General features: G+C 39.4%; 1 protein-coding gene across 3 annotated transcripts in view; it reads left to right on the forward strand.

Moving 5' to 3' along the window:
- Positions 1 to 12790, forward strand: part of LOC122518171 (FH1/FH2 domain-containing protein 3) — a 45667-nt gene that overhangs the window by 30074 nt on the left and 2803 nt on the right. Inside the window, exons 4-19 of one of the 3 annotated variants that reach the window (XM_043636932.1) lie at positions 273 to 340; positions 756 to 861; positions 3159 to 3672; positions 3835 to 4097; positions 4305 to 4436; positions 4529 to 4871; positions 4967 to 5612; positions 7556 to 7714; positions 8081 to 8263; positions 8807 to 8926; positions 9236 to 9370; positions 9639 to 9781; positions 10234 to 10501; positions 10582 to 10705; positions 11339 to 11506; positions 12654 to 12735. In XM_043636932.1, the coding sequence (XP_043492867.1) occupies positions 273 to 340; positions 756 to 861; positions 3159 to 3672; positions 3835 to 4097; positions 4305 to 4436; positions 4529 to 4871; positions 4967 to 5612; positions 7556 to 7714; positions 8081 to 8263; positions 8807 to 8926; positions 9236 to 9370; positions 9639 to 9781; positions 10234 to 10501; positions 10582 to 10705; positions 11339 to 11506; positions 12654 to 12709 (3428 nt within the window). In that variant the 3' untranslated portion in view covers positions 12710 to 12735. Of the gene's footprint in view, positions 1 to 272; positions 341 to 755; positions 862 to 3158; positions 3673 to 3834; positions 4098 to 4304; positions 4437 to 4528; positions 4872 to 4966; positions 5614 to 7553; positions 7715 to 8080; positions 8264 to 8806; positions 8927 to 9235; positions 9371 to 9638; positions 9782 to 10233; positions 10502 to 10581; positions 10706 to 11338; positions 11507 to 12653; positions 12736 to 12790 lie in introns of all 3 variants that reach the window. The other 2 variants (XM_043636926.1, XM_043636923.1) reach the window with 2 other exon arrangements.

Below are 12790 nucleotides of genomic sequence, written 5' to 3' on the forward strand. Positions count from 1 at the left end.
CATTCTGCCAACAAAATTGGTTTCTTTCTCGTTTCCTATCCGACGGAATCGTAATATAAAATAGTCGTGAATTTTTCTTCCATCTCTTTTAATCCGATTAATTATTCATTTCTTTTTTGTTCTATAGTATTATAGATTTATTCATGCGATTTTAGCGTTATTCCGATATAAATGAAACGTCTAAGCGTAAAATTATCGTATTACGTCAACGAGAATTTATACATATATATCATAATGAATGCGTAGTATATATTTGTCTATATTTGTTGCAGAAAAATTGCTGAACAGCGAGGGTCGCGAACTACGAAGAGCTCTCTTTTCTCTCAAGCAGATCTTTCAGGTAGGTTTGCTATTTTCCGACGCGTAATACGAAACGAAAGAGAACCTGGGATAAGAAGAAGAAAAAGAAGAAAAAGAAGAAGACGAGAAAAAGGAGATAGAAGACGACTATTTTGGCACGAAGCTACTCGCTCGCCGTGTAAATATTTGCGAGATGTTCCACGCGTCTTTCTTTTCTCTTTTTTCTTATTTTTCTCTCTCTCTTTTTCTTCTTCTTTATTTTATTTCAACGTTCCACGTATCCCGACACGTTATTCTTTTCTATTTTCTCCACACGAACAATTACTTTCTACAAAATTCGATCTACCGCGATTTACTACCGCGCGATTATATTATATTACTAAAATATAAATAAATATAATGAAATATCTTTTTGATAGAATGCATTTATCATCTCGGGACAATTGATTTTGCAGGAGGACAAAGACCTGGTGCACGAGTTCGTGCAAAACGATGGATTGGCTTGCCTCATCAAGGTCGGCAGCGAGGCCGATCAGAATTATCAAAATTATATACTACGAGGTGAGTAGGTTTAAGAAAAAATTGTGCCGATACTTGATAAATAACGAGCTAACGTCGAGGATAACTATTCTTTAATTCATCGTTGCGAGAGAGAACATCTTGGCGCGCGACCAAAATGATAGTCCATCGTTATTTATCCAAAAGAATTATTACTTCTTTTACTCGGATAGTTTTCATAGTTCGATATTTATATAAATACGTACAGGTAGACTTTGTTATTCCGTAAGCTCGAATGAATTATCATAAATGTCGATAAAATAATAGAAATCTTTTTGCCGAACGAAGTTCCTTTCCACGCCGAGCAAAGACGCGCCCTGGAAGAGGATGGAAAAGTTTTTCAAAGAAGAAAAACTTCTTTACCGCAATGCGAAACTCGTAAAAAGGTGGAAGTTCGATGCGCGCTGTATCGAACTATATGAATACGCTCTTTGATATCGCCTTTCGTGCGGCACATTAAACTTACTTTCAAAGTTTCGCGAAACGCCGAACGTCGTGTTTGATCTGTCGATCGATTCATCGATTTAATATAACCAAATGAAAGAGAGCAAACGATTGAAACAAAATGTCCTATCAAAACTTTCTTTCTTCTTTTTGACTCGAGATTAATGTATACGGTTGATTGGTGTTAAGACATTTAAGAACTTTTCATCTCTTCTATTTGCATCTGCGAAACATAGAAGAAAATGAAAAATAAATGTCAATGGAATGGTTCATTTCAGAATAAAACGAAATCCTTGCAAATGATTTTAAATTGAAAAGTTAAAGATAGTGGTTTAAAATCGAAAAAAGGAGAGATCGATTTTTCATTTTGAAAATATCGATCGTTATACGTCATTGATTTCATTGCTCGCAATAATAAAGCGAGATAATGAAATATAGCCAAACGTAAAACACCTGTTCCCCTAAATTATAAAGCAGTTAAGTCTCTCGTAGAACAAACGAGCGATTAAATGTGTTACCTATCGTTGGAAGAGCGAGGCTTTTGGCAGCGCGCAAGCGAACTTGACACCGAAACTAACGAGCATTGAAAAGCGCAAGGCGAGGCTTATTTCACACCTCAGTGAATTTTTTCTTTTCTCGTTATACGTCTCCTCTCTCTCTCTCTCTCTCTATTTAATCTCATTTATTGAATAATTCTCTATTTCCACGTTGCAATAGAACTAATCGTCGTGGGATATCTTTATTTTGCGTATAACATTGGGATTGGATTGGATGTCCCCTCGAACAGCTTTCTATTGACCGAGCGCGGATAACGGGATTGCAAATTACAAAACGGATTCACCTTTTTTATAGGATATAGCCTTTCGTGTCGCGCGATTGGCGTAACATTATTTTTGCAGGAAACCGATGTAGCGGCGCTTACCAAGAGCTTTAATGTTTCCACGTTATTACGAGTAAAAACTAATGGACGTAACGCGTTTTCGCCAAATCTCTAATTAGATGCGAGTGCGTCGCGATTTATTATACTTGCACCGTGTTTTCTGCACCGACCATCACCCTTTTAGTTCGTCGACTATAATATAGTCGTGGTATAATATCGTATGGTAAGCAGAAATGAACCTTCGGAAAACGGATGATTGCAACGGCCTCGCTATCTCTCTCTCTCTCTCTCTGTATACCTGCATATATTATGTCCATACCGTTTAATTAGATTTTGCGGCGTAACTTATGGCTTTGCGTAATGATAACGAGCGGATTAATGCAGTCCTATACAATCCTCCCACCACTTCGGCGCCTCTCGCTCAATTCTCTCCAATCGTTTTACGATTATATTGTCATTATCGTATCTACCTACGATTCTAATGTATAATTCTTGCATTTTAGAAACGAATTCGTTTTAATTTATCCCTCCAAAATTGCCAATTTACGACTTTTTTTATATAAACGCGTTTCTACTTTTTAATAATTTATTTCGTTTTGTTGCTTTTTAAACAGAAATTAACATCAGAATTTGTTAAATGGGAATAACACACGTACGCACTCGTATGTAGAAAATACTCCGCTGTATTCGAAATTCATGAAATTTTATCGGTAGATACGAAATTCTATAAACGTTGTATATAAACGATTTAGCGATACGCGTAAACAAAATATTTCAATATTCCAAATATTCCAATGTCCATTAAAAAGCGCACGATTAATCTTTGACGCGCGCTTAAAAGGGATTTAGGAAGGATAGGATTTTCGTGTTTTCACTCGGCCCAATGTAGTAATTGTTTAAAGTCCGTTTTTAAATAATATAGACTAGGAGAAATATCGGTAAGGTTATAAAATGACGAAATGTTTAATCCAAACAGCCCTCGGTCAGGTGATGCTCTACGTGGATGGCATGAATGGCGTGATAGAACACGGTCAGACGGTACAATGGTTATACACCCTTATAGCGAGTCGCTTTCGGTTGGTCGTAAAGACGGCTCTGAAATTATTGCTGGTCTTCGTCGAGTACGTGGAAACCAACAGTTTGTTGCTCGTTCGGGCTGTACGTTCGGTAGATACATCAAGAGGTATGATACCGTGGACGAACGTAATGAAACTTTTGAAGGATTACGATGCCGCTGACACGGAACTTCTAATATACGCAACGACCTTGGTTAATAAGTGTTTGAACGGTATTCCGGATCAAGACACTTACTACGATCAAGTGGACTGTCTCGAGGAGCAAGGAATCGAGGGTATTATTCAAAGATATATGTCCAAACAAGGAACAGATCTCGATCTTCTTAGACAGTTTCAAATTTACGAAGCTGTACTCCATCACGAGGATGGCAACGACCGGGGATCGCCAATTCGGCAGCTCGACGACAATATCAGGTACGAAAGATTTTTATTTATTTAGGCGTATGCATTTATTGTACGAATACAAATTAGACATATCATTGTTTAATTGTTATTTTTTTTTCTTCTTTTCTTTTAACGAACGAAATAAACGTCGACATCGTAAATTACAGAAAGTCGTTTGACTGAATTTCGCAGGAAAACCCTACGCAACCGGAAGTCTCTCGTGGATTCTCACGAGCGTCGAAAGTCCCGCAGGCACTCGACTGGCACGTCGCCGCTTTCGATGTCCTTGAACGCTCGTTTAAGTCCACGCTCGAACCATTCTTTGGGACTTAGCTCCCTGAACAACACTTTGAATTCGAGTCTGCCCGATGACGATGACGAGTCGAGTAGCTCTCAAAGTTCTCAAGGACATCTCGGGGAAGTTCAGCTCAATGGCAGTTATAAGGAGAACAAAGGTGACCTAGCTGATTAACTAACTATCTCGATCGCAAAAGATTTCGAATTTCTTCTTCGTTATTATCGAATCGTTTAAGATAATTGAAAGAAATCGGACGAGAATAGGAATCTCTACGCCTACCACAGAAACGATTCATGCATTATATGAAGCATTAGACGTCGTAAGCGAGAGATTAGGGAGGAAAATGATATGTCGCGTGTTCCAGTCGACGTTGGCGTAACACCAGCTTTGAGACGTAGAAGAGAACGAGCGGAGAGGCAAAGGAGTTTTATCAGGGAGCAACAAGAGGCTACCGCGAATATGAGAGCTTCCGTTGACCATTCGGACGACCAAGAGAGTGAGTAGTACACGAACAATTGCAAACATTTCCTTTCTTATTCCGTCTTTGGACAAACCCTTATTGCAAATGTATAATATATCGAATCGAAGGTTCCTTCTCGTCGAATGGTTTGCGATACCACCCGAATGGCACGTCGTACGAAAGGAAAACCGACTCCCCGTCCAACAAACTCTCCCGAACGAACAGCAGGAAGGATTTAACACCGCTAATGAACGCCGCGAACAAGCTCGACTCGGAGGAGAAAAAGCCTTGGTACGGTAAGAGTCCCGACGAGGGTGTCGAGTGCGACGAGGGTAATAACACCGATGACGACGAGAATCGTCGAGTGGTTTTGCAATTGAAACGAGAAGGTACCGTCAAAGATCTCACGCAAAAATTAACGGCACAGAATCTCATACCGACGAGCAGTCCCGTCGATGAAAAGGTTTCGAGGTAAGAGACGGTTAAAAGCGTTAAGCGTTAATTACGCAAGATAATCTTCGAGTTGGACCATTTTATCGCGTTCGTTCTCGCGTTCGCTCTTTCAGGATAGGAGATATGAGCGGCTTGATCTCGAAGGCTAAGGAGGGATTGGCCAAATCAAAGTCCAAGGCCGACGTATTGAAATCGCCGACGGGCGAGAATTTGCTCAAGGTACAGGAAGTCAAGAAATCGGAGAACGAGTTGCACTGGGAGGAACTCGTGAACAAGTTGAAAAGACCGTTGGCTCTGTGCGACCTTGACTTTACGGATCTAAATTCGGAGGACGAAATCGACGTTTTGGGACCGGTAAACGTGACGAACGGCGTTCCACCGCCTCCACCACCGATGGTACCAGCTCCACCTCCTTCGATGTTGCCCCCGAGTTCCAGTGCCAAACCACCGCCACCTTTACCTCATCTTCCACCGCCCCTTTTTTCGCCTCTCAATCTGAAATCCACGAGATCGTCGATGAACAACGATCCGAGCAATTCTTTGAGAAGTCCACCTTTAAACTCTCCGGCTTCGACCTTGACCATAAAAAAGAGCAAAAAGACTGTGAAGCTGTTCTGGAAAGAGGTCAGGGACGATCCCATCATCCTCTCGAGATTGGACAAGAACAAAATGATTTGGGACGAGCTCTCGCCAGTGCCCATCGACACGCAGAAACTCGAACACCTCTTCGAGAGCAGGGCCAAGGATCTTATCACCAAGGTAAGAGCACCAACTTGCAAAATTTTCAATAATAATCGATCCACTCTGTCGATCGGACAAACGATTTGTCGCATTCTAAGCAAAGTATTCCGACGACTTTTATTATATTTTTCCATTAAGAAATAAGAACGATCTGTCATCTTTTTTTCCTTCTCTTTCTTTCTTTTTCTTTGCTTTAACGAATCTCTCCCGTTTGCCTCGAATTATTTCGTTCATACGGGAAAAAAAAAACACGTCGAAACGTTGAACCGTCGTTAAATAGCTTTGCGGTATTGTAATGAAAATCTACCACGGTATTGTGCTGACACGTGACAAATTATAAGTGTAATTGTCTAAAGACCGAATTTAACGTCGTCGTTTTACATGGTGTCGCAAATTCGCGAAAGTTATCGCATTATATTTGTTTTCTTTTTTCTCATTATATCTTTATCTTTTTCTTTTTCCTTTTTGCTTTTCGTCTGCATTATTTATCTTTTCTATCTCTGAACGTATACGCACGCTCGGAAGCTCGGTAATAATTAACACAATACAGAGAGTCCGATGAGAATTTAGTAAAAATAGCGGAAATAAAGGGAAAACGCGAAGGGGGAAGCAGATGATGGTGCGAATAAAAAAAAATCGGTGCAGTTTCTTTTTGTGGAATTGTTTAAATAGATATTTTTGAGATAATAGTTATTAGCTTTTTCTTCTTCTTATAATAGTTAAATAGTAAATTGTCGAAAGTGGAAAGAAAAGAAAATTGAATGTTTCTCATCCGGACCACGTTTGTACGATATATAGGTGTATGTTTTCTCTGTGAGCGTAAGTACACACGTATAAAAGGGAACTAAGTTGGAACGTTCGAGTTAAAGAAATTTGAAGCGTAAATACGTTAAACGGTCTCATTCCTTTGGAAGATTAACCGGTTTGCGAAGCACACACAAATACGTGTGTACGATCCGTTCTGCCACGTAAAATGTCGAAAATGCACTTAACGTCGCTCAGTACATACGTTTGGTACGATAAGAGAAGTCTCGAGATCTCTCGGAGAAAATAGTACCAGTTTTAGCTGTAACGAGATCGCGTGACGATAATAATCACGTACGATAATTATGACGGATGGTGGTTGGGTGGTGACGGTTTACCGCAAAACGACTAATCTCTTCTTGTATTCTTTGCAATATTGTTGGTGCTCGCACGAAAAATGAACAAAATGGCATGCTGGAATTTGACAGGAGGTGAGTCTCTTCATTTCTTAACTTTTCGTAAGTGTGGCTTTTCTAACCAAACGATTTTATTTTCTTCCCCCTCTTTTTTTTTCTTCTACATTATTTCCAAGCGTTTTACGCGCATTTACATTTTCTATATTCGTATCCCGCATTCGCGAGATCAATCTCTTTTCGCAAATTTTACTATTTAAGGTAACAACGTAAGACTTGGCACGTTTTATTTTTACATCATTCTCTCTTTTTTTCTTTTCATTTTATTTTTACTCATCGTCGGATAAAGATTTGCCAGTAATTTCCCTTTTTTTAAATCCGGTTCTTCCTCGTAATTTAGTGCACTTTGGCTTCATAAAAGAAAAAGGAAAGGAAAAGAAAGATAAAGAATGGAGTAAGAACTTTTATAAAATGCTTCGTAATCTTTTGCTTGAAACGATCGTTTCTATTTCAAATTCTTTATTTTTAGTAGAAATTCTTTCTTTCTTTTCTCATTAGAGTACCCATACATCATTCTATATTAAATAGTCCATTATCGACTAATGTCAGCTGCAACGTAATCGTATATTTTTTCTTGGTTTTTATTGCGTAATCATTACTAATCGTAAATGAATCCGATAACTCGTTTCGCGTTACGAGTTCATCGATCGATCGAGCTAACAAATTCGAATTACGAGCTGCAATCAAGCCGGTCATCGTTTTTCCTTATAAACAAATGTTTATGTCTTCTGTTTGATCGAATAGAAGCAGCAAGAAATGAACAAAAACAAAGAAATCATCGTACTCGACCACAAAAGATCAAACGCGATCAATATCGGCATGACGAAATTGCCACCACCGAGATCCATCAAAACGGCCATTTTAAAGATGGATGCTACCATTATGAACAGAGAGGGTATCGAGGTAAGATTTCATTTTATTATTTAAGTCCCCCTCTCTATCGATCTGCGACGCGTCACCAAACTACCAAAATACCCAAATTACTATGCTCTATTTGAAACTCAATTTATACAAACTCGATTCGATCGATCCACTTTATTCTTGTCCCAAGTTCAATTTCTTTTTGTTCGTTTCCATTTTCCTTGAGACAAGTTGAATTAAATTTTGATTTAACGATCGCTCTCCTTATCATTGATTTGTCACGTATCTTAAATTCTAGTTTTTCCGAATCCTTCTTCTGATTTCGTCTAATTTTCAATTTATTCGTTTTTTCGTTCGTCCCGTTCCCTCGTCCACGTATCTCCCTTTTTGCGGTACTCTACGCGATAGAAACTCTTGACGATGCTACCGACGGAAGAAGAAAGATCGAGGATACAAGAGGCACAGGCTGCAAATCCCGATCTTCCTTTGGGATCGGCGGAACAGTTCCTTCTCACTTTGGCATCGATATCGGAATTGCCAGCGAGGTTGAAGCTTTGGGCGTTTAAGTTGGACTTTGAAAATTCTGAGAAGGTGAGTAGACGTTCAATCTATAATCCGTACGTCAAAGTCGTTTAAAACGTATCAAAAAATTTGTAAAACTATCGAATGCTTCGGCAGATTTAACAATTTCATTTGAGGATAGTTATTTGATTCCGTTGACGACAAATATCAGCAGTGGTCCTAGAAAAAGAATCGTTCGGTTCTTATCGACATCTATTTTGTTCGTAGTTCCGTGAACTTCGCAGAAAGCATTTGTGCGCGTTGAAGCGTCAAATAGTTGACCGACCACGTAATTTTACCTTTTCTCGCACGCGTGTTCGGATCGATCGTGAGATAGAATCTCGTTGGTTTCTCCCTTTTGAATTCTTTTCTTTGCCGATGTCGAACAGCTTATTCGAGTTATTTTTCAACTTAAATTAACATCGATTATTATGTTATTTTAAATGTCAGATATTAAAGAAATGTATTTAGATTTGAATACTACGACCAGAAGAAAAAGATGTCAAAGAAAAGGAAAAAAGAATAAGAAAAAAAAAAGATGATAATCGCGACCGCGTACCTTTGTGACTTCAGGAAATTGCGGACCCTTTGATGGATCTCAAGCAGGGAATGGAGACGCTGCGAGTGAATAAAACCTTTCGCGGGATTCTGAGCACGCTCCTTTCGATAGGGATATTCCTCAACGGAAACGAGGTGGGTATTAAACTCCGGCCAAATGACATCCGTTTAATTCGTCCGGTAAAAATCATCGAGAGTCGATTCGAATTCCTCTTCCAATAACGACGTCGATGGCAATCAAAGTTTCTTATGCATTTCTTAATAATGGCGATAGAAAATCCAAGGATTTTCTTTTATCCCTTTTGTTAAACGTTCGATCGATACAAAAAAAAAAGAAAAAAATAAACAATGTAAAAAAAAAAGTGCATAGATGAGAAAGGAAGCGAAGAGAATAATACAAAGAATATCTAGTAGAAACCGATGCCTTTTTGTTGTCTTTATCAGGTGAAGGGCTTTCAACTGGAATACCTTGCCAAAGTACCTGAAGTAAAGGACACCGTTCACAAGCACTCGCTACTTCATCACCTCTGCTATATGGTGATGGAAAAGTTTCCGGATTCCACGGACCTCTATTCCGAGGTAAGAGGAGAGAGAGAGAATAGTAAAGTTTGCAGTTGCTTTTGCGTGCTCGCGCATGGGGTAATCGAGCGATATTTACGCGATACCAAGTTTCCAATAGTTCTTCTTTTCTTAAAAAGCTTTGAATAAACTTATTCGAATTTCTATCGAGTTCTCGAGACAAATTTCTAAATTATTATACATTTGCTCAAAGAGAGAAAAAAGAGAAAAATTAAGAGGTCAAAGCGACAAAGACAACAAAATAGAATTCGTTTGAACAAAATTTCAGATCGGTGCAGTGACGCGGGCTTCGAAGATCGATTTCGACGAGTTGGCCGCGAATATCGGCAAACTCGAAAACGAGTGCAAGGCGTCGTGGGATCATTTGAAATTGATCGCCAAACACGATGGCTCGACGATGATGAAAGTCAAGTGAGTAGACCAACTATATGCACGTTCATTATTACATTTCGTCGTTTTCAATCTTTTCTCGTCCTTTGCATTCCCTTTCTCTCTTTTTCTTCTTTATCCAGTTTCTCCTAAGGATTGCTCTTATCTACACTTTTCTCATATATATCTACTAAGGTGGAAGATACCTCTTCCCAAAGTTTTTTCACTTTCGTTTACGAAGCAGCAAGGCGTCGAGTTTATCGGTTGGCTGCACGTGAAAAACACTCGTCCTTGACATCCTTAGTAAAACCGCAATTCACTTTCGGTTCCGTGCTCGCTCGGTTAATCTCTCTCTCTCTCTTTCTCAACTTCTTTCATAAATTTCTTTTTCGAAATCGAAAATGATTTGCCTGATACATACGTAGTTACTCAAGTATCGAAAATAACGCAGACGATTTCTGATCCTTCCCGTTGCTTCGTTGCGTACATTTCAGGATGTCCGACTTTTTGGCCGACTGCGCGGAAAGGATAATAGTCCTGGGTATCGTACATAGGCGTATCATAAATCGATTTCACAAGTTCATACTTTGGCTTGGTATACCGCTCCATAGAGTGCAGGACACCAAACCGAACGAGTTTTGCAGGATAGTATCGGAATTTGCTCTCGAGTATAGAACGACCCGAGAACGGGTGATACAGCAGCTCGAGAAGAAAGCCAATCATCGAGAGAGAAATAAGACCAGAGGAAAGATGATCACCGAGGTGAGTATATAAACTAAACGTACAATTTTTCATTTTCCGTTTTATTTTCTTTTCTTTTTTCTTTTTCTTTTTTATTTCAGGTTGGTAAGTTTAGGACGAAAGAGGATCGAGCGGACGCCGAGCTGAGGCAACTCCTCGGAAGTGACATTTCCGACGTTGAAAGTATTCATGGTACGCTACCCTGGCGAAGGCAAAGAAAGGACGGTAAGCCTCGAACGATTCTTTTTCTGTTTTTTTCCTTTCGTTTATGTTTTAAAACAAAGATATTCAACGACAGCCTATCGAAAATATTTCGCTGCTAAAGTACGATGTCGTTTCTTAATATTAACATTTTCTTGATCTACCTATTGCAAGATAACTCGTTGAAAGTTGGAAGAAAATATTTTGATCTTTTTTAAAAAAGAATTATTTTAGACATAGCTTTACACCGTTATATAAAAGGAACATACTTTTCACGTTTACGTCTTTGGAGACAAGAAGAAACAGCGAGAATGACTCTTTATTTTCGTAAACCTCTTTAGCTTGGTACCGTCGTTAGAGCAGATAAATGTTGACATCTTAAAGAGTTTGATCTCGAGAGAAAAGATTTAAAAATAGCCGCGGTCGTCCGACTTTGTTAACGCCCGACGTCCTTTCGATCATTTATTTAGAATTATTTTAACCAATTTTTCAGCTTTAGCTTAGAGTATTATCCTTTTAACGTAATTAAATAAATAAAATATACTTGTTATAATAATTGGAAATAATATTGTTAGTTTTGATGTTACGTTATTTATAATAATCGCTCTCGGAGAAAAGATAAAGTTTATGAAGTTGGAAATGTTTGATTGCTCTTAGGACGAACTACGCTGGGACCTTTGCTAAGAGACGAAGGTACTAACGGTAATCTCACCGACGGCGATGACGAGCTTTTAGAATCTCTCGTAAAGACTGCAACGAAGACGCCAGCTACGAGGACAACGCCAAGGGAACGTAAAAGGACGAGACACGCCGATCGTAAGTCTTGTAAGTGTGATCCCCGCACCCTGCACCTCCACTCTGTGACTTTATTTTTTTTTTATCTATCTTCCACGTTTATTTATAATTTTGTTTACGGTTCATTGGAGCAACGGCCCAATAAAAGCTAACGAGGAACGATCGATAAACGTGGAAGTGTTCAAGCAAAACTCTCGAGTGTCAACGGAAAATCGTCGCCCTTTCTAATCTTTCCTGCGTTTCCATGCACCTTTACAGCACAGTTATTTGATCCTATGTACATCTTTTTCTATTTCTCTCTCTCTCTCTCTCTTTCGTCTTTATTCCTTTTCTTTATCTATATAGTATAATAAAAAAAAAATAATAGAGATGTACCGTTAATATTATTCGTTTATTAAATATTTAATAATATTGATAATCGTCTATCTCATCGATGAATCGAAAGTTTGGAATAGAAAAATGATCCGGAAGAAGTGCATCTCTATTCGATTTCCACGATGCTTCGCGAACTATGGCATCGGGAAGAAGAGGAAAAACAATAGAGGGGAGAATGAAGGAGGAGAGTAAGCGATAAGAAGAACGATCCGGAGCGATGTCGTTGCATAATGTATGGGGATTATGGAAAGACTCGGATGCTTTTTCCGGTTGGTACGCGCCGAACGAAAGAGCCTTTCGCGTATCCTTTTTTGTAATCGATCGGTATAGGGGTACTACATCGAACGTAGGGAATAATCCTTCGTTGGGGAGTTTGTACGCGAATCTCGGTGTAATCCGCTCATTGGCCGTAGAGAATCGTTCGTCTTCTCTCTCTCTCTCTTTCCCTCTCTCTCTCCCTCCCCCCTCCTCCTCCTTGATATATTTATGAAAAGCTCGTGTACTCTGCAACGTGACTGGGAGCCATTCTTTCGCGTTATCGTTAGTGCAAACACGTATTAAATTTTTCTTCTCCATCCTTTGAAAAAGAGAATCCTTCTCGATATAATAAATTCGAAAAGAATTCTCCTCTCCCCGTTTCCCTGCTTTTCGAGATGATCGATGCACTCCTGCGAGCGAGTGGTGGAAGAGTTCTTCTCTTAGTTAATGGGGGTGTGGTGATAATAATTGAATAGTCATTACCGGTGACGGTTGCTAACATTCTGGCCTAGCGTTCTTGCCTTCTTTTTTTTCTGCCCGACAGTGAAGCGATCGCGCACACGAGAGAACAACACCACGCCGGAAGGGTATCAACCCTAAAAGGAATCACCTTTCGCCGCATAAAGGTTCGCCTTTTCTCGCCTTTAGATTTTTCCCCGTTCGTTACTTTCTGTTCTATTT

The sequence above is a fragment of the Polistes fuscatus genome, unplaced genomic scaffold (assembly GCF_010416935.1).
Source record: "Polistes fuscatus isolate 324 unplaced genomic scaffold, CU_Pfus_HIC Scaffold1, whole genome shotgun sequence".
NCBI lineage: Eukaryota > Metazoa > Arthropoda > Insecta > Hymenoptera > Vespidae > Polistes > Polistes fuscatus.